At 44.9% G+C, this 22,876-nt stretch overlaps 1 protein-coding gene across 1 annotated transcript in view; it reads right to left on the bottom strand.

Annotated features, from left to right (window-relative positions):
* LOC138569908 (macrophage mannose receptor 1-like) overlaps positions 1-22,876 on the bottom strand; it is a 745,141-nt gene that overhangs the window by 272,752 nt on the left and 449,513 nt on the right. The window contains exon 16 of the mRNA XM_069648337.1: positions 53-94. Within this exon, the coding sequence (XP_069504438.1) occupies positions 53-94 (42 nt within the window). The remainder of the gene's footprint in view (positions 1-52; positions 95-22,876) is intronic.

The following is a 22,876-nucleotide window of genomic DNA, read 5'->3' as shown; positions in this document are numbered from 1 at the left end:
AACAATGAATGCAGTAATGCTTCCACACATGGACAAGACGTGAGATATATACCTCGATTTGTTGTTTTCGTTGGCTCAGGTTTCAACGGCACACCTGCAGAGAATAATGCAGAGCGTTATGAATTGTACAGCGTTTCTTGGAACGAGTGTAGAATACAACGGATTGTTATATACTTCAACAATTAAACGGGATGAGCACATTTGTAATTTTTATTTTGAATTTAGTCTCAGTTAAATAGCTTGTCATGCAATCATTTTCAGAAACGAAATCGACCTCCAGAAATTTGCCCGCGCTTTTTACAGTGGGAACTATGACAGGCTTTGGAAGGACAGAACTCAAGACACACTTAATCTCCATCTATTCCCTTCACTTTCAACACAATATTATTTGTTCTTACTGTTGTTGCTATCGAGCTGTGCTTTTATGCAGGTAACATAACTCAGTGTATTAACGCACGCCTTGCAGAGATCTGTGTGTAACCTGATTGGCACCCGCTCTAACTCGCTGGGGAGGATCAACCTCTCATTCTTCTAAGCAGGGAGGCAGCGCAGCTTGTTCTGCTCCTGCTGCCGTTCCGCAAAATTGCTATTGCGAGCTGGGGTCAGCTCTGTGGCTTTAGCTGCTGGAACTGACCTCCAAATGGATCATGTTCCATAAGCGACACTTTTAGGTGGATAGCGCCCTGAGAAGCTTGCAGGTGGTGTTTCTCTCTTGTCAGTTATTGCAGGTGTGTGTATCTATATCCTGTTCAACATAGCCACTTTTTGTTTTTTGCCTCTGTACATGAGTTACCATCACTTTTCGAATCTGCACTGAACAGGCAGGAGCGCGAATGCAATTGCGCATGCACAGTGTTTGCACAGGTTCAAAATATGTTTTGGAAAGGACGCACCTGATTGGTAAGGAGTAGCAACTGGTGCTTGAGGATGGCACAGTTGATTAATTTATATATTTAGCATTTGTTAGGCACTTATACAACTGAATATTGTTTCCAAGTGCCACAAGGCACAATGAGAAGGAAACAAGGGGAGTAAATAACATTGGCAAGAACAGTAAATAAAATCGAGGTCCAACTAGGCCTTTTTGGCATTTGGACACCCAAGTACAATGAAGAGAAGTGCAGGAGATAGCGGTGGGTGGAGGGAGGGATGGAGCATACAAGTGCTGGTGGGCCCGGTGGAGGGAAGTGCCATGGGAAGGCAGGGAGGAGCCTCTGGCTAATTGCTAAGGTGGTTGAACGCCAGGAGGCATGCGCAGCCCCCAGGCAGGGAGCCTGCAGGGGCAGTGCTGTGGGGATGAAGGGTGATGGTGTTGACTGGGTAGAGAGCCTGGAATACTGGGTGAATTATAAGAACCAGACCACAACTCTCAGCGGCAATGGGGGTGATTAGAAAGGGAACGGAGAAGGGAAAGAGGAAGCAAAAAGCAGAGTTTTGAGAAGTTTCTGGAATTTAATGAGGTCCAGCTCAAGTCTGAGAGGGGAAGGAATGCTGTTCCAAAGGGAGGCACCAGCCGAAGAGAAAGACCTGCCCCCTATTCTCTGCTTGAAGAAGCGTTTCATGAACAGAGAGTTAGAGTTGGAGGAGCGAAGGGCTCTAGCATGGGAGTATTTAGGGAGGGTCATTTGGAGATAGCGTGGTACCAAGCCTTGTGGATGACGCAAACGGTCTTGAATTTGATCCTTGCAGTCACTGGGAGCCATTGGAAAGGTTTGTGGGCTGGAGAGATGCGGTCCCTGGGCTTAAGGCCAAGGATACGTCTTGCAGCCCTATTCTGGATTAGCTGGAGGGGGCGTAGGGAAGAGAGGGGGAGATTGAGGAAGAAGCTGTTGCAGTAGTCCGGCCTGGAGAGGACCAGAGCTTTGGAGACACTGAGCTTCTGGGGGAAGGTGAGGAAAGGGAGCATGCCTCCAAGGGGGTGGAGCTGGAAATGGGCCTTCTTTGCATGGTAAAAGATGTGAGGGGGTAAAGAGAGGGAAGAGTCGAAGATGACCCGAGGCTTTTGGCCTCACAGGATGAAGCTGAAGGGCCAATGGGGCGTGGTCCGAGGGTGGGAGGAAAACAGAGCGCAGGTGTCCTGATGAGAAGGATCTCCATCTTGCTGCCTTTGAGGCAGAGATCGTTAGCCACACACAATACCTGGGTGGTGGTCAGACATTCAGGGACGCGAGAGGGGTCAGAGGAGGTAGTAGAGGGAAGTTTGAAGGAAAGCATAACACTGGAAAAGAGGAGAGAGGGAGAAGTTCAGGTGAGCAAAAGGGGCGAGATAGATATTGAAGAGCCACAACAATAGGATAGAGCCCTGGGGGACACCACAGGTAGAGAGTGTGGTGGTGGAGGAAAAGGGACCCAGCTGCAGTTAAGGACGTTCATTGAAAGAAGCAGGCAGTTGATGTGTACTCAAATAAAAAGCTGTCCCTGGCCTGTAAGAAATTATGTCTCGCAAGTCGTTTTGAAATCTGGGCCTTGATTTTAGAAAAATGTCTCTGGCGCAAGTGCAAAGTTGCACAGTATTAGCACTAGGGCACACTTTGCCCTGGAGCAAAAATGCAGTGAAAATGTATATTTGTTTGCACAAGGGCAATTTATCCCATTTTCAAATGTGTTCCAGTGTTTTTAGAAAGAGGGAAATCTTTGCCCTAGTGCTAATTCCGAAGCAACTTTTTAATTGCACTGGTGCAAAGTTTCTGTAATCTGCCCTCTGATGCCAACATATGGTGTCCCCAATGCCATCGTGAGCGTTTTATGCAGTTCCTCTTCATTTCAAGGAAAGCTCAATATTACATGGCATCATTGGCACTGAATGTGGCAGAGCGATGCAAGTGACCAATCATCGCTTTATTGCTGCTGGTGATGCTCTTAGCAACCATATGGCTAACCTGCCCATGAACAGATTAACCTTCTTTGCCCTTAGCCACTTTTAGATACTATTCCATGTGTGTATTCACAAAGTTATCCGGCAGGATGACCTATATTCCTTACTATCACTTTTATCGCCTGGGGCCGCATTAACTCCAAGAAGGATGCTGAGGCTTTGTGTTGGCAAAGATTAACAGAGAAGAGAACCCACTCTGGACCGTGCATCTTTTCTCCATGCTATACCTGACTTGCTGAAGAAAAGCAAAAGCATGAGCTAAAATGATCCAGGGACTGCTGTTCAATTAGGACCTTGAGGCACTCAGTATGGACATTAGGCTGGGCCTTGATCATTGTGCCACTAGTGGCATATATGAGTTGGTCTTAATGATGTCTTTCCCCTGTCCCTTTTCCGTCTCCGACCTCAAAAACACTCATGAATCCTATTGGTGAGTGGAATGGGGAGTGGCGAGGTTGGGGTTTGGTGGAGGTTCTGGGAAAGTGAGTGGGCCGAAAGAAGAGTGTGAAGGCTAATGGCTGAGGTCCCAAGGGTTTTCCCCAGAAAAGGAGGAGCGAGGAGGTGGGCAGCGATTCATCCATTTTGCAACCCAGTGCACATCGATTCATTTCGGTAACAACACATAGGGCCACTTTTGGATGTCTCTCTGCCAAGCACTCACACCTTTATACCATCAGCTGACACGTATTCTAGACTGGAGTGGACAGTGAATATAACAATTCATATTTACAGTGGTCAATTTTACTTAAAATAAACTGGTATCATTTTGATCAGCACATGGTTTGTAATTTACTGGCAGAGACATTGTGAGTCCTTTTGGAAAGACCTGGACATTGCACAGAAAGGACTGTTTACGCATGCGCTTGTGCAAAAGCTGTCAACTTCAGGTGATTTCAATTGTTTTACATACCGGATGTAGTTTGTGCACACCAATTCATGCAGTCCTGGGTTTACATGCTCAAACTAAACCCGATTCCACATAATAACCATACATTCTGCCTAAAATGTTCCTGCATTGCGGATGGTATCCAGATGAATCCCAATGGATTCTCCCTGGTAACTTATCTGTTCACATGTAAATTCATGCCGGCGTGGATTCTGTGTAATTTCTGCTTGGATTGGCTTGGGGAAGCAGATGCTGCCTTTACGCACCACTCCCTGGCTGCTTGCAGAACATGCATGAAAACTGCATTGCCATGATTTACTGGAGTGAATCATGCGCTGATCAAAATGAACACCCTGGAAGCAACCCGGTGGCTTTCGTAACCGAGAGGATCTGTTGCCAAGAGCTCTGGAAATAGTCCCTCCCCCGTCAGTACTAGTGTATGGATTAACAAAGGGAGCAAGATGGAGGGCTGTTGCCACATCAACAAATTGCTGCGATAAGTGTTCAACAATGGCCTTGAATAATGACAGCTATTGGGCACCACTTGGCAGTAAAATAAGAGAACAAAGTATAGAAATGATAAAGAGGATCAAACTCAGATTCCATGGCCTCAACTTTTGTCTTTAAAGTCTCAATTGTCTTCATTCCCATTCCTTGGTGAAGATGTAAAATGATATTATCCACAATTCTTCTTCTTCTTTTTCTTTTTTTCTTCTAAGTAAAGCACTGGCAGATAGATTCGAACCAGGCTGTTGAGGTTTCCCCTTTTTTTTCAAAGTTATTTAACCAATCCTATACACAACAAAGCACTGGTTATGAAGTACAGACAAGCTTTCGGAAAGGAAATGAACCTATCCCACTTCCCAAGGCACTTTAGAGTAAGGTAAATTACTAAATACAAGTGTGATGTGCCAGGGGATAGAGGGTGTATTAAAGAACCCTGCACAGACACAATATTATGCGAAATGTTGATGCTTAGGCGTAATGAGCACATATAAACAAGAACCAAACCTGAATAGGCCCAAGCGCTGATGATAAAGAGACCAACACTGTTATCCTTCATAGAAACATTCCTTTTTTCCCACAACTGTGGCTAGTGCATGTTATCCCAAGAAGGAATGTGCCCTGCAAGGCCGCAAGACAGTATCAGGCGTCTCACAGTGCACGTTTATTGCAGCTAGGCCAAAGCAGGCCTCCGACTCCCACTCGGTCACCATGAGTTATGAAACCCACAACTGTTCCAGTCCAAGATCCTTGAATTCCAGTCCAGTAGGTAACCCCAGATCACCAACCATAAACCCTCTGGCCATAAAAAAATCTATTAAAAAAACACAACCATTGCACCTTATTTCATAACAACAAGGTTTCTAATGCGAGGTTCAGGGTGGAATACATTATAGACCAAAGCGAGGGTGGAAGCCTTGGGTGTGAATAGTGCGATACTGAATGAGTGAAGAATGTGTGCGTCAGCTCGATCTCAAGCCTCCCCCTGTGCCACTCTCCGAGCCTCTCAGGTGCACGCCATAATGATAGAGTAGCATTGTCTCACACAGTAACTGATTGCAAACTTGACCTTGGTTGGAGACGATGAGCCCAGTAGACCTCATGTGATGGAAAACAGACGGATAGGGCTGTAGCCAATGGCCTGGCATCTCCTAGGGAGTGGACTGACCATTTATAGGGTCTTACCAACCAGCCATTCAGGTTTTTACTCTATATGTTTTCGTCACTGATGACGATTTGTTTCAATATAACATTCTGCATGTACCATTTTTTGGCAGAACGTTCTTGAGCAGCAGAGTTCTTTGCCGGCATACTTATTTTTGGTGTGATTAAAACTTGTTATCCTTGCAAGAATCTCTTGGCCTTTTTTCTAGTGGGTTGTATTTTTTGTGGCGTGATCGTTAGTGCGCGTGCCTTCAAAACGTACATGTACCTAAGCCCAGAATTATATGTCTCTATGCACCAGGATTTATATGGCAGTAGCGTTAACTGTACTTCAGCACAATAGATAATGCACAATATTGGGCATGTCAGAAACCTTGCATGTGGACAGTGCAGTTTTTGTCTAGCGTCACACTGTGAGTAGAGTGGAGTCACAATTACTTTCCTTTTAAGTGTATTGGTGCTGGGGATCCAATAAAAATGTGGGAGGTAGCTTGCAGAGAGGCAGTGAATCATACTTCAGCAAAGGGTGCATTGCATGCAAGATATTGCAAGTGCCATTGAAACATAGTGTAAATTCACTTGTTTTCTGCTTGGTTGGCACTTGACATGGGCCACAAAAGAGAGCAGTAACAACGTGAGGTGAGTGTCATTCCTCATGTAGGCCAACGCCCCCTATGAAAAAGGGATGTGGCTAGACATGCTGGGTAACACTCCTATAGGATGCCTGTTTCTCCAACAATGGATCCCATTACAAGAAAGATGCCTTCGTAGCCCCATTCACGTTATATCTTCAGTACCTGATCCTATAATGATTCATTCGAGGGAATCGAGGGAAGAACAACCCTAAATATTTTCTGATCAGAGAAGAGTCAAGCCTCAGCTCCCACTTTCGTACCCTCAGGAGATAAGGGGCCCTCCAGTACTTTAGTGGCTCCAGGTACAGCGATAGGTGGCCTCTTCTGTCAATCTTGTACCTGGGCCCTGACCACATCTTATTGAGGCACTGCCAGTGTCAGAGCTCAGTGCAGGTGCCACATTTGGTGACTGGATCATTCCAACTTTTTAAAAGGGGTAGATATGAATTCCATGGCCCCTTTGTCGGATGTAGTGTTTTTCCCTACTAGTCCCCTTGTTTTGAATCGTTTTAGATGGCAGACCTAAAGAAAATGAAGGGTGTGCATAGGTGATGGGGCTCAAATCCAGCACCTAAGTCTGGCTGCTTGCTGGAGTGCCTCTAGTGTACCAATGCTCTGGGAATAGTGTACAACGAAATGCTTATGTTCCTGTGCACGCTGAGCCTGTGTGTATTGTGGACAGAACATACAGGTGCAAGCATGATAATAATAATAATATAGCATTTATATAGCACTACGAACCCTCGTTATCTGAGCACTGCTTATTATTACCCACGGTGTGTGGTGCTCATTTATCGACCTCGGAAGGATGAAAGGCTGAGTTAGTCCCTGCCGGGATTCGAACCTGCGTAAGCAGGCTCTGCACAGATGTCAAAGCGAGCGCTCTACTCGCTGTGCCATGATGACCTATGTTGAATGACAAGCAGAGACATAGTGGCAAAGTGATAAGCACCTTATTGTCTGGCTTTCAGGGTCAGGTTTCGGAAGATTTGGAGCTAAAATAGTGGTGCTACGTGGCAACAATATGGTCATTCCTTTGAGAAAAAAGAGAGATACATTCGCGTGACACTCTGAAGTACAGTATGTTTCATGCATCATCAAGGTCGGGTTATGCAGAAACTATGACAACTCCAAATATTTGCAAGGTCAATAAAAGGCCTCTGTCTAAACTTCATCACATCAGTGCCAGTCTGATTAGCCAAAGAAGGCAAGTCTCCAGCAGCATCATAAGCATCATGGCACAGTCATTTCTAGATATACCCTTTGCGGCCTCCTTCTGCCATCCTCCGCTAGGAGGGAGAGCAAGGCCGCTTCTGCCTGAATGGCTATGGTTGACTATAATTGGGTTGACTTGTGGGCTCTGCTTATCATTACAATATAAACGATACTTCCATTTGTGAAGTACCCCCACTTTGCTTCGCCCTGCCCTTTCTTGAATTTCATTGTGAACAGTTGGACCTTCTAATTGAGGACAGAAAAGCAACATAGTGGAGGCAATGCTGACCGTGGAGTAGTAGGGAGCGGTCCCACATGGTCTCCGCCAGTACATTACAAACAATGCATTTCTTTGCGCATTTCCTCCTCAGAGCTGAGGACAGTGTGTAAAGACCATAACCCCACCCCTTCCCCCACATCTGCTTTATGCAGAAAATGCACGTGTATCTCTGCCCACATGGATTTTAATTCGGAGGGAGAGGCAGGAATCTGAAGGGAGTTCTGCATGGTTTTTACATGTCCAACAATCAAGCTGGATCTATTATCTGCAGTGCACGGACATGACAGGTGACATTTATAAATTGGCAATTCTAGCGGGATACCGGCAAACTGATCTACCGTTTACACCGCCTGATATCTAATGGATTCAGCGGTTTTTTGCAGGAACGAAAACCAGGAGGAACATCCTGCAGATTCCAGCCTCTCTGCCTGCATGAACAGGCCTGGCGCTGTTACATGAGGACATAGGCCCTCATTACGATCTCGGCGGTAGCCATGCCGCTATTGGCGTCCGGGTCCACACAATGAGGAATTACCGGGCCATTCCGAGTTCGGAAGGCCCGGTAATTCCTCCCTCCAAGGACCCGGACACGGTCCTTCCCCATTCCCATTTCAGCCCCCATAGGGCTGAATGGGAATGGGAGCAAACAACGGGCCATTATGAGTTGGCCCGTTGTTTGCTCCCTCTTCCCCTCGCGGGACCCATTAAGCACGCCTGGTTTGACCAGGCGTTACTTCCTGGGTCCCGCTAGGGGACCTCGTAATGAGGCGGTACGGGATTAACCCCGTATCGCCAGGGTCGTAATGAGGCCCATATTCTGGTTACAGTGGAAGGAAGATGGTTACAAAGCAATTTTTATTATCAGGCACATTTCGTAGCATACGGATGCGAGCAAGTGTAAATGAAGGAGGGAGTAAGTTAGTTGAATAGTGTAGTTTTGAGGGATTTGCAAAAAGAGTACAGCGAAGGTTCTGCTCTCAGTGAGTTGGGGAGGGCATTCCAGAGCTTAGATGCTATGTGTGGGAAGCCAATGCCGCCGGCTTTGAGACGTAGACTTTAAGCATCACACCCCCAACTCATGCAGATGATGCACGGAAGCAGCTGGTGACCAGTAAGTTACAAATCATGTCCTCATCAAAATGTAGTAGGACTTGACAGATGTCTACACTACAAAGGTACAGGGTCATATATATATATATTTTAAATACGTGAATACTACTACTAATACTACTACTAATAATAATAAAAACAATAATAATAATAACAATAATACAAATAACAATATGAGCAGCATACTGTTGTAAAATAATAAAAGCTCCTTGGCTGAGTTGTACAAAATAACATTTGGCATCTTAACCAAGTACAATGACTGAGTTAATACATCTGTAGCCTTTGCTTTTTTTGGACCTGGAATTAGTAATTAAGAATGAGTAAAAGGCTCTTCAGAAATGAAATGAGGTATGCGGTGGCTCCTGGTGTGTGATGACATGCCGTGATGTGGGGGTGCGAGGAGAAAAATAATTGCATGAGATCATTTGCCAGGAGGATCAGAACTCCAGCTCTTTCACCTACTCGCCCTCAAACTGAATGTTCTAAATCAACTATGATCTGGCAATGATGTATGCCTCAGAGCACATGAACTGCTCCTTGCTCATGCTAGGGTTGTCCCTGCCCACACCCTACCTGCAATTCAAAGAGACCTTTGTGGCTGGCTACCAGTGAGCTTTACTGAGGCTATTGAGGGTGCTGTTGAACACTTGCTTCCACTTCAAATGCAATTGCAGGTGACACATGGTGAGGAGTGGACAGATGAACAGCAGATAGCCACACCGAGCCACCGACAAATACTTTTCGTATTGCTTTTTGCAAGCAGAATAGTGTTTTTAAGACTGATTGGCAGTCATGAGCAAAACGAGGGGGTTTGAAGAGCTATATGCTAGCTAATACTTCTTGAGGTGAATATGTATACTTGAGACAAAAAGGTTATCGTTTATACATATTCAACGTGCTAATGTAGTAATAAAAGTTATCATTTACATAGCGCCTTTTCCCATTTATATGGCCTCAATGTGCTTTGTGGTAAGAATGCCCTCGGGGGCCGAGGTCCAGGTATGGGAACATTCTCAGACAGGCTTAAAGTGTGTGTGTGCATTTGGACAAAATTAGGAATTAGGTGGGCTGCTGGGCTCCAGTAAGCAACCCAAGAGGTCAGGCATGTGGATATGTGCTGAGGGAGGTCACGACAGAGCGCTAGTGCAATAGACTCGATATGTGACCAGCTAGACTGAAATCTGTCATAGGTTGTCGCTGTATGCTAATGTTGGAGGTGTTGATGCAAGTCTGGTGTAAGGGTGAAGCCTTTATATGTCCAGCTAGACCGATTTTGTAGTAGATGTAGGTGCATTCTAAAACGTGTGTATGGATAGCCGTGCCTTCAGCAGATGTCCACCAAAGTGGTGCATTTCTACATACCTTAGCCTCAAATGGAGCTTACCTTTGATGTCACTATGTCATCCGAGTGTCTGTAGGTAAAGAAACAGCTACTCTCATAGGCTCTCCTAGGCACTATGGACAGGCTGCCCTCAAGTCTACTAAGCGCAATGGACTGGCTGTCCTAGATCTCTGCCTCAATGCCTGCAAAACTGAGTTCCTTCCCATGGGGACCCCTGCCCCCTCCTTCTTCCCTTCACTCTGGCCTGCTTCCTTGGGCTCTCCCCCTGCTCCTTCCTCTGAAGAGAGAATCCTTGGAGTCATCTTCGGCTTCTCTCTCTTCTTCCTCCCTCACACTCAGAACATTGCCAAGAAGTGCCACTTTCAGCTCTTCCTTCTCAAAGGAATTCTCCCTTTTCTCACTTTCCCCCAGAGGCTCAATGTTAGCCCTGGCTGGTTCTCTTTATGTTTGACTACTGCAATAGCCTCCTCCTGAATCTACCTTCTTCCACCCTGCAACCCCTCCAGCTAATCCAGAATAGGGCAGCAAGACTTATCCTTCGCTTTAAGCCTAGGGACCGCATCTCTCCTGCCCTAGAAAGTCTTCATTGGCTCCCAGTTGCTGTACAGATTAAATTAAAATCCCTATGCATCATCCAAAAGGCTGTCTGGCCCTGGGACAACACTATCTTCAACCTTATCTTACCAAATACTCTCTCCCTAGACCACTATGTTCCTCTGGCACCAACTCTTTGTGTGTTACGCGTTTTGCTTAACAGAGGGTAGGTGGTTGATTGCTTTCCTCAGCTGACTCCCTCCTATGGAACAGCCTCCCCCTGCCTATGATTCTTGAGCAGCATTTTCCTAAATTCCAGAAACTCCTCAAGACTTTCCTCTTTACCTCCTCCTTCCTTTCTTTTCTTCCCTGCTAATCCCATAGTTGCTGTGATTGGTGTCGAGGGCCCTTATCCATCCTTGGGGTACCTGACCTCCCACACTCAATCGGCCCAGCTACTGTCTAGCCTCAGCACTTGCCATGGCACACCCTCCAACCTGGAGGTTCGCACTTACTAATATCGTGGCCCCTGGCCATGTAGCACTCAACAATCCAAGCACTTCATCTGTGGCTCACCCCTGAGCCTGTACCCCCCAGCACTTACCCCATTTTACCCTATTCCTTGCTTCACTTGCACGTTCTGAATGCTCACTAGGCATAGTAGGTTATTCCTTCCTTCCTTTTCCCTCCACTGCTCATATCAAATATCATGTTTTGTAATATATTTCACTCCCTTGTTCCCTCCTCTCACCCTGTGGGTGCTTTGAAATGTTATTTCATTTGCTGTATATGCGCCTAACAAGCAAACAATAAATAAATACACAAATCTTCCCAGTGAGACAGACCGGCTACCATAGGTTATAGGATAATAGAATTATCTAAATGCAATAGACAGGTTACTCTCATAGTCTTACTAAATATGTTCCAAGTTCTATAAGTGCTATCGACATGAGTCTACTAAATGTGATATCGAGGATCCATGCATATAACCACTGTGCATTACAATGGCTAACTCAAGGATCTATAAGTGCAATGGGGGATTACCAACATATATCTTCGAGCATAATGGGTGGGATAACATTATAAGACACAACACAAGATGTCCACTCCCAGATCCATCTAATGCCACACACTGCCCACCCTCTGATCCATCCAACTAATTCAGTTTTTCTAAGTGCAATTCAAGTGCAAGCATTCAAAGTTCTTCAAGGGCAATAGGTTTGCTAAATGTACATAGTTTCATCTAAATGCAGTGCATGTGCTGAACTTCACAATTCCTTAAGAGCAGTACAAGTGTTAGCCTTTACAGTTCTTCATGTGCAATGCATGTGTCAGCCTACCCAATGCCTTCCAGGTGCAATACAGGTGCCAGCCCACACAATTACTTCTATGTGCAACCCAATTTTCAGCCTTCAGAGTTCTTCAGGTACAACACAAGTTAGACATATCCAAATTCTTCTAAGTGCAATGCATGAGCTAACCCACACAAATGCCTCCAAGTGTTAAAAAAGAGCTAACCTTTGCAGTTTTTCTAAGAGCATTAAATGTGCTAACCTTCAACAAATGTTTAAGCACAATAAGTGTGCTGACCTACACATCTGTACCAAGTGCACTACATGTGCTAATCCTCCCAGTTATTCTATGTTTATTACATGTGCTAACCTTCCAAGTTATTACATGTGCAGTACATGTGTCAACTTTCACAAAATGCTCCAAGTGCAACACATGTGTTAACCTACAGGTGCTAGTTTTCTAAGTGTAATACCAGGCTACCCGCATATCTAAGTGCAACCCATGGCTCTCCTCACCGATATCGTAAGACTAAAGAGTGCTGAGGACAGGATATCATCATAAATATCTGCGTAAATGGAGAGGCTAATGAAAGAGTGCAACACCTTTCCAACCCCGCCTACGAATCCATCTAAGTGCGACATATTTCCTACCCCTAGAAAAACATCTAAGTGCGACACATTTGCTACCCCCAAAATCCATCTATGTGCAACACATTTACTACCCCCAAAAGCCCATCTAGGTGCAACATATTTACTACCCCAAAAATCCATCTTAGTGCATCTAAATAAGACTATTTAAGAGGTCATAATTGACAAATTTGCGGTCTCTTCGCACTTGATTCAGAAGTTAAAAACAAGGGCTATTCCTTAAGCTGTGGATTAAGATAGTGATGTGCTTACACTTCCTTGGATGTCCCAGAAAAGAGAGCAGGCTGCAAGGTGCGCTACAGATGGGAAACTTTGGCTCATGGTCAGACTGATGAGAGATGATGGACTAATTGGGAAACTGGGGAGTAATCTGACATGACTCAAGCACCTGGGTTTTGTTCTGCTTACGTGCTACTAACAAACCGAAAGTCCAAGGTTGGGTGAGAATGCCAATCAATCAATGGGCCTATGGGGTATCCTGCTATACAGTGTGGCATAGACCAATCCACTATCATCCTGTCCAATATAATCAGTATTATACGTATTTAGAGATAGTTTGAGGTGTGTCCTACATATAAGGGACAGCCAATGGTGTACTACCCCTTATGTGTTTTATAAGTAGATATGTTCCCCTAACCAATCCCTCCTGTCCATAGGTTTTACCGTTTGCCACGTAAAATGACATCATAGATGACGCATATTGGGGTATAACACCTCTGTGTAATCAAGTTTGTGTATGAGCGTGCAAGCATCAATCTGATGTCTCCCAGTCTGCCCTACTTTATTAAATTGAGAATGAAGTAGTACTTTTCCATATTCTTTGACTCTGTCCGGTTATTTGGTCTGAGATTTGTATTGGTAATCCCATCTAGCACTTCAAGGTCCTAATCGACCTAGGCCCAGATCCAGAACTCCGGACGATCGACTGCTTCTGCCATTAGCCAGAAGACCTCAGAAGTGGCTGTGCAGAATGGCGTGCAAAAACATGTGTAAGAAGATACAGTTGACAGGTACCCTTTTGATGAAATTCCTGTCATGTGCCCGCAGGTGCCCCATGGACAGAAAGCAAACTGGTCAGTTGAGAGAGAGTTGATGCAGAGGGACTCGAGCTGATAGGGGAGAGGCTGTATTGTAAAATATATATATATATGTATATATATATATATATATATAAAGTAATACGATTTTTGGGGAATTATATAGAAGAGAAGTAGATACCTCGATTCTTGGTTGCAAGGGGAAAGAAGGGAACACACTAAAAATACTCCAAATAGAGGTGTTAAGGATTCTTGAGGCAAGGCCAACAGGAAGAGTGTGTATCAAACTCCAAGATGGAGTAAAAATGAGATGAGATACATTTACTAAAAATAGTAAAGGAAGGAGTATGCAGATTTTTTTTTTAAAAAAGTACACTTGTGTGGGGTTATACATATGTCAGTGTAAAGCTTTTCTTGTATTTAAACTAATAGATATAAAACGATAGTAAAAAATTAAGGTGACTACCAGATTTTTTAATCAAGAGATTGACGTCAATCTGTAGGGTATAAATGAAAGGAGATAAATAAATAAAGTAGAGATTCTTAAAATTACAGTGATAAACAATGAGATACTAAAAACTGATAGAAAGTGTAAACGAAGGAACAAAAAGAACATTGCTGTTTTCACTTGTTAAAATGCTTAATAAAAAGTATTGTTAAAAAAAAACAATATTGTTGCATAGAGATTTGAAAAGCAGATACAATATTTTGATTTTCGGATATACAGTAATTGATGGTGCATGCTCAAATCGATCAGTGTGGTATATTTGAGAAAATAAAGAGAAGAATAAAAGATTGGGTAAGTATAGATAATCGAGATGACTTGTCATTATGGGGGACACTCCTCTCCTATATTTATGCAGGACATTGCCAAGATAAACTGCCAAATAAGGAAATATCATTCAGAGCGGGTTCGTGGCACGACTAATAAGACACTAATGTTGTGGCCTCAAGAGGGTTCGTTGTCAAAAACAATATTGCGACAAATGACAACATACATGCATGCCACATATAAGGGAAAGAAATTACTGAAAAGGTTGGCTGTTTTAGAGTTATAGAAAATGTACCAGAGTGACAAAGAAGATCCAGCTGAGAATGATTGGATGCTTAATCAGCATAAAGGGGAGGATGTAATGCCTTCGGCTCCCATTTCCCTCCTAAAAACAAGAGTATAGCTACAGAGAAGAAGGGAGTATATCACGTAAAGGAATTGAAAGCAGCATCAGGGTATGTTAATCCAACGTATAGCCCCCCGCTTATAACAGTGACGATAACACAGGAAGACAGCAAAAGCAGAGAATATAAATATACCTCGACACAAGATGAAAGTAAACAGCGTGATGAGAGAAAGAATAGGCAAGATATACAGATGAGATACTGGAAGAAGCAAGGAATCAGAAAGAAATAAAAGGCAAAGCTAAGGGAATAACAATGGTACAGAATGAATGAATGGGAGAACAACTATTACTTAAGCTGGACAATAAGGGTATTGATGGGGTTCGAGAAGGAGAGGAGTGGGAAAAGAAAGAAAAGGAAGAAGAGAGAGCATATATGATATGATATGATATGATATGGCATTTGTAACGCGCCTATACACAGGTGTTTCAAGGCGCAACGAGGCAGGGAGGGGAGGAAACAAGGGGAAACAGACAACGATCTGGGGGTAGGTAAAGAAGAGAAAGAAAGAGAATGCAATGGAAGGGAAGAACGAAGAATGTACCAGGCAAGAAAGAAAAGGAGAGACTAAAAGAGAAGAGATGAGAGGAGGTAGAAGTGCAAAGAATGAAAGTACGTAGGTTGCAAAGAAGGAGAGAGGAAGATGAATTAAGGGAGACGAGGAAGAGAGAGGAAGAAATTAACAGAAGTAGGGGACTAAAGGACAACAAGATAGAGGATTCATGTCGTAGAAGCATAGTGCCAATTGACGCACGAGAACGATTTGAGGAAGAGAGAGGGTCACAACAGCCCCGCGGGGAACTGCAAGGAATACCAAGAATACTAATATGGGCTGATGAGCAAGACACAGAACATGTAGGGCAATGAAATGGGGATTTATGTAGGTAGATGAGGGATAAAGAAAGGTATAAAACCCAAGAGAACGTAGAATGATCTCTTGAGTGAAACTGGAGGAAGGTCAGGTGACGCCATAACAGACAAGCACAGAACGCTGTCTTTCGGTAGACTAGATTTTGATGATGCAGAAAAGGATAACAGTCACACAAGCTGGGGCATAATAATGTCAGATGAATAAAGAGAATAAAACGAGAGAGCACAAAGGAAGGGTGCATGCAGATTTTCAAAAGAATCCAGTGTAGAAAAAGGGGTAAAATGGTCAAATCTAGAGGTCCCCAAAGAAAGAACACAAAAATCGACACTATGGGCCTCATTACACGGACGGCGGTAAGGGTTAACGGTCACCGTTAATGGTACCGGTGACAGTTAACCCTTACCGCCTTACTACGAGGTCCCTTTGCGGGTTGGAGACTTTAACGCCTGCTTTTTGCAGGCGTTAAAAACCAACCTGCAAAGGGACCAGGGAGCTAATTACGGTACCGCAATTTGCGGTGCCGTAATTAGCACCTTCCCCATTCCCATTATGCCCTATGAGGCAAAAATGGGAATGGGGAAGGGCAATGGGGGAAGGGGGAATTACCACCCCACCAACCTTGGAATAGGGCAGTAATTCCCCTTTCCTCTAAGGCGGTGCCGGTATTTTACCGGCATGGGCCAAGGTGCTAATAGCACCTTGGTCCACCGCCGTCCGTGTAATGAGGTCCTATATATTGATCGACCAGATGCACAATCGTGCAGTACAGGGGATGTATCCCAGCCTTATGTAAGTAGATTAAGGGCACTGCCAGGATGGAGACAAGCGGGCGGGACTAGCTCCGCCTGGAAAATGAGAAGTGTAGGTAGGTATGATTGTGGACCAATATTTTCACAATTTTCCATTATTAGAGAAAGGGGCAGGACGACCACAATATATACCGTGGCCACAAATGGATGAATACAATTTAAGATGTAAATTACCAAGTTTAACTTTAAGTGCAGCAAAATGGATTCATGAATTAGAGAGAATGACATCAGCAATGAAGTTAGCCATAGGTGACATAAAAGATTTGCTAGCAGCCATTATAGGAGAGAGAGAGCTGATGACATTTGGAGGTGAGCAGGATACGCAGGTGTGACTGCACAAAACACAACATGTGAGGGAGCGCCATTTAATAATTGCACATCAGATGTATGGCGAGTGCTCAGAGTACAATATCCCAATACATCGGATATCGGTGTGATTATGACTAGGAAAATGGAAGAGGATGAGGACACAAGACATTCAAGACAGATGGCACCTTGAGACGCGTGAAACATTGTAAAAAAACAGTGGCTTTATTTTTCCACATTTTGTGTCAGGGACTGCTCGAGCCAGTGCAACGCCAAATGAAGAAACTGGTGGGAATGGAAGCAAAACCTGGCCAGAAATACCACTGGCTATTGTGCATCACTGCGGATTGTTGCAGGAGAAATATAAGATGACACCCGAGAGGAGGAAGCAGGAGGAGGCCAAGTTAGTCCAGACAAAGTTGTCAAAAATAGCTACAGAGGGAGCAGTATTGATGAGTAATGAAGGTGGGGTGACACATGAGATGATGTCAGTGCCGCAAGACAACATAGTGTATCCCACAGATCAGAGTGATACAGTTTGTGGCCAAGAGGAAGAGGGAATGGACCTAGAGGAGGAGGACTAGGTGGATTTCAAAACCCTGAGGGAAGAGGTGGATTTAATGGCAGATAGCCGCAACAATGCTGAGATTTTGAAAGAATAGGATACATAGCCAGAACATGTAGAAGCAGAGGAGGCATGCAGCAAACCTGGCAAGGTCCATGAGGGGTGATGGGCTATGGTACACAATATAATACAGAACCGCAGGAGTATTATGCTGAACAACACACGCAGGCTCAAACATATGCACTGCAACCAAAGCAGATACAGCAAGCGCCATTACAAATGTAATCGCCACAAGGGCAAGAGCATCAAGTGCCCATGCAAACACAACATGTACAAACGCTGCAAGGGCAGACACAACAGGCCATGGTACCACAATGGAATATGACTACAGGAGTCCAGCAAGCACCCGCAACCAAATTAGGGAGTGTGGTCATGGTAAGAGGAAATCCTTTCACAGGTACAGGGATGAATTTATATCAATATTAGGACAGCCCACAGAGCAACCTGATGTGTTCAGTATTATCTGTCACACCAGACCCCAAGACGAACAGAGGGTCAAGGTGATGATAGGAAGCAAGACATTTTCATTTCTTTTAGACACTGGAGAAACTTGTTCTTGTGTCCGTGAGGGAAATTATCCAATGTCAGTTACTGCCATGATTGCGCTTGGATTCTCTGGGGTGATGAGTTTAGTTCCTTTACAGATGAATTACCAATCTCTATAGGAGTACACGATATGTCAATGCTATTATTATATTCTAGGCAGAGGCCATTTAACATATATGGGCGTGACTTTATAACAAAACGTAATATGATGATATCATTTATTTGTGAAGGAATAGTATGTTCCACCCCAGGGATACATTTTATGAATGTGCAAGAGTTTATATTAGCCTTTACAGGTCAGAAGCGATTACGAGGGGTCCCCTTGGACCCAGACATATTCTTGTCTGGAGTGACTGTTTTATTATCATGGATACCCAGATTGATAGGTACACTATTAAGAATGCCGGATGAGTTTGTGTTCAAACCAGACATCCCTATGGATGATGAAGAAGGGCAGATCATCCCCTTGAAGTTAGAAGCAGCAGTGGGCAGAGAGGGAAGGATGGTTCTTCACGGGACAGATGATGAGGGAGGAGGATGGAGAACAGTGATAGCCCTCAGTGAAGGATGCAGGCTGACAGATTTGACAGACGAGGAGCTGTTTAAGGATGAGTATTCAGATGATGAATTATTATTTTTCATAAGTCTCACTTTTTGGATTAAAGTAGAGAATAGAGAAGTACAGCAGAGAATGGAATTGGTAAAAAAGAAACCATTATTTTTTCAGGAAGATTTAGAGAAAGTGCCAATAGACCCAATATGATGTGGGTCTATTGAAAGAAGTAGGAGCAGTTAAAAGCAAGCTTAAACCAGGAGCCCTTTTGCCACGTGCAAAGCAATACCCCATGTACAGAGAGGCGGATGAAGGTATATCTGAGAGCATTTCTGCTCTAACGAAGCAAGGAATAAGGGTACCATCCGATTCTCCATGTACCAAAGCTGTGTAATGTGAGGAACTCATGGTGACAACACATAAGACAGACACAAGTGATCACAGTTCAAGAGTGTTTATTGAACAATGAATGCTGTGAGCAGGTTGGAAAAACGCCTAATCTAATCCTAATTCTAAAATGGGAGAAAGTGTTGCTGATCAAATGAAAAATAAGGCAGTCCTTGTGGCGTCATGTCAATATAAAAAGGCCTATGCTAAGAAACCTATTGCCAAAACCTCACAATTAATGCAAAAATGGGAGTGGAATAGTTCTCAAGAAAAGAAAGGAGTGTTCACAAATAATATGTCAGGATGCGCTAGCCTATGTCTTCCTTCTCCACGTTTTGATCATGGGGTAAGATGGGAGCTTGGAGCACAGTACAGTCTCGGGCTTCTCCAGCATGAGATGACAGTTCCAATGGCAGGTCTCAGGACCGTCAAACGCTAAGTCTCATTTCCTGTGAAAGTCTCTTGCCTTCGGGGGCCTGATGTGTTCACATAACAAAAACAAAAGTTCCTTTAACCAAATGAAAGCTTGTTCCCAATGTTTACTGGGTGATGGGTTTACCCCTGGGTCCCCCTCTTCTGGGCACTGACCCTCCTTGTTTCTTATAACCACAGTTCAAATAGAGTGATGATTTCACCCCTCGGTCCCCCTCTTCTGGTCACTGACCCTTTACATATCATATTCCAAAATATATCACAGTTCTTTTATCACTCAATTTTGGGTGACAGCTTCAGCCATTGATCTCCCTCGGTCGGGCTCTGACCCCTCTTCTTTTTATCTTCTTGGGTGATTACTACACCCCTGGATCTCCCTCGGTCAGGCTCCGACCCCTCTTGACTTTAACGGGATTCAATTCCCTTGTTTTCTCAATGTTCACTTTTACTGTGGGAATCACTTCCCTTTCTTTCACAGGGCTTGTAGATCAAAGTCTTTCAATTGTACAGGGATTTTGCTTGACCTCTGTATGACCAGTTTGACCTATTTCACTGTAGCTGTCTCCCCTTCACACTATGAACAGTTCATTCAAAGTTCATCAACTTTAGTTCAAAACTTGCCACTTTGCGATTGTCACTCATCACAGCATGGTTCTTATCGCTTCTCCCCTGGACTCACTGGCTATGTCGAACCACTTGGCTTTAGGCCTCTGCTGCAGGACACTTGTGCTATTGTTTGCGGTGTTAGGCTTTCTTCCATGAAGATTTTTCAGGTCTGGTACAAAAAGGGCAAGGTTACTTCTCGCCTTGCCTCCCCTTGATTCCCGACGCCTTTCTCCTTCGCTTAAACTTCTGTGCCATTTTAGTCATCTTGGCATGTGGTCTGCCGTGCTTGCCTTGCTCGTACTGTGCTCTCTTGCTCCACCTTTTATCCCTGTGGTATGTGTGATTCTGATCAGTTGCCTGACTTTGCCTGACCCTTGTATTGGGACATGACAGGTAAATGGCTCGGGTGGATGGGGAAAATGTGCCAACGGACTGGGGATGCTGCGTCTCACCCGTCGGTGTCCAACTCACACTCCCCGAAGGACCCCCATCCAGGTGATCCTCCCTCACTGGTCCACCCCCAGGAATTGGATCCAATAGCGATGGCCATGCCCTGGCCACCTGGATAACAGATCCTCGAGGTTTAGACAGGGAGACACCTTCTGGTTTCTCACAGTACCCAGAGAGAAAATCAATGGGGGATTGTGGAGATTCATCTAGGATCTTCGACTCCTAAACAATATAGTCAAAGCTGAGTTTCATTTAGTTCCAAATCCTCCGACAATATTGTGTAACATCCCATCTAAGGCCAAATATTTCATAGTCATAGATTTAAAGAATGCGTTATTTTCAATTCCCCTTTATGAAAACTCACAAGATTTGACTTCCTTTTCGTATAGAAATATCCACCTGAAACATACTTGTTTGCCCTAGGGGTACTGCGAGCTTCCTTCAATCTTTAACATAGTCTTCCAGATGGACCTAGGCAATGTTCCGCTTGAAAGTGCAATAGTTCAGTACATGGATGACATTTTGATGTGCGGTGAGACAGAAGAAAGATGCAGAGAAGATTCAGTTAAGCCTATGACTATACAGAGAAAGGGTATAAAGTGGACAAAGAGAAGCTACAATACTGTGAGAAAGATGTCTTGTATAAAGGACAGTTGATTTCTCATGAGGGGAGGAAAGTGACGCCTGAAAGAGCGGAAGTAATTATGAAGACCTCATGACTGCACAATGTATACTGAATGTTATGATGCTATTCCCCAAGCCAGAGAAAAGGCTATTGGGCGGGGAAAGTGTCACGGCTCGGGGAGCCTGGAAGCTCTGGAATAGGTGGAAGCGGCGTACGGATATCCCGATCACGCTTCCTCTACCCAGTGCAGCGGTCTAGTCTTTTCAGCAACGTATCCCGACACAGGTTATAGCCCGCCCCTTCCTGTGTTCGGGTGCGTTGCAACGCTCCTGTTTTCGGCTGCTGCTTGTCTTTCGTGCTCGTGTCCCCTGCTACCGTTTTTGTTTTCCGTACTCTTACCCCCCCTTCCTTGTTAGTTTTCTTGTACCCTCTCCGGTCACCCCGCTCCGGCTCTAGGTACTCTCCTTCCCAGGTTTCTCTTTCCGGAGTTCGCTCCGATTCTTGATTCCTCCCTCTCCCCCTTTCCTCGCTCCCGTTCTCCATTCCCTTCCCGTCCTACCGCCTAACTTACTTCCCTCTATTACTTCGTTCCCGTTTCCTTACCTCCCCTTCCGCCCGCCTTTGTTTACTATTCTTGCCTTTCCGTCTTTTCAATCCTTCCGCCTTTCTTACTTACCTTCCTCCACTCGCCTTTTCTTGTTTATTGGCTCCTTCTGTGTACCGTACCCAGGAATACACTTCGGATTTGCCTTGCCTAGCCCTCTTACCTTGTTGCTGATACTTTGGACTTCCGATTTCTTACCTGCCTCTGCTATTCCTCCTTGGAGGCCTGCTGCCCAGTTCTGGAAGGGTGTGTGCCTCTTCTCCAGCAGATACTCAGCTCCTGCAAGTGTCAAGTGCTTCCTACTACAGACGATTCATCTACAGATCTCTGGGGTTTTTTCAGCCTCTGGCTTTTTTCCCCCCAACTCCGCGGCCGCGGAGGGTCACCACCGCTCACCCTTGGGGGGTCGCGGTGGCGGCCTCCTTCGGCCGCTCTCATCTACAAAAAAAAGGGAAAGCCAACCCTAAGGAGAACCAGACCCTGAATCTACGCCGGGGAATACGAGGTGAGGAGGAAAGGGAAGTAAGGGAGGCCGAGATCCTACAGGATCAAGAGGAGATTCTCGATACCCTTGACAGTTTGCAACGCCACAATACCGCCATGGCCTCCTCTCAACAGATCCAAGAACTGATAGCCGCAGTTCAAAACCTCAACCTAGAAGTGCAAAATCTTAAAGGGGCCAATGCTACACTACAGCAACGGATCGCAGAACGAGATCTTCCGTCCACCGACCTGCCTCCCTTACCTCTTGTGTCGGGGAAATTTGATGGAACCCCCAAGAAACTCCAGGAATTTTTGGATGCATGTCATCTGCATTTTTCATTCCGTACACATACTTTCTCCTCTGGTCACGCCAAGGTGGGGTTTATGATTACCCATATGTCCAGTAACGCCTTGGCCTGGGCCACTCCTCTAGTGAACAGATCTGATCCCGTCCTCCTAGATTACGAGGCCTTCAAGACTTTGATGAAACAGACGTTTCTACGTACCGAGAGTACCTACTTGGCATCCGAAGATCTGTTAGACATCAGACAAGGAAACAATGATGTTATGTCATATATCACCTCCTTCAAGCAAATCGCTGCGGAAGCAGGATGGCAAGAACAAGCACAGTATGCCATCTTTAGAAGGGGGCTGCGTGAGGAGTTGAAGGACGAACTAGCCAGGATAGAACGTCCTCTTACCTTTGCTGACCTGATCTCGGCTACTCTCCGGATAGATTTCCGACTGGCAGAACGTCGAGCAGAACGCCGCAAGACTAAGAGCAGTACATCAATACCCCCTGGCCCTTCTCTTTCCTTCCCCCCTACCTCCACTCGTCTCACAAGAGAAGAGCCTATGCAGATCGGAACCACACGTTCCCC

Source organism: Ambystoma mexicanum, chromosome 2q, assembly GCF_040938575.1.
Source record: "Ambystoma mexicanum isolate Mex_15411 chromosome 2q, UKY_AmexF1_1, whole genome shotgun sequence".
Lineage (NCBI taxonomy): Eukaryota > Metazoa > Chordata > Amphibia > Caudata > Ambystomatidae > Ambystoma > Ambystoma mexicanum.
This window is presented reverse-complemented; position numbering and strand designations above follow the sequence as displayed.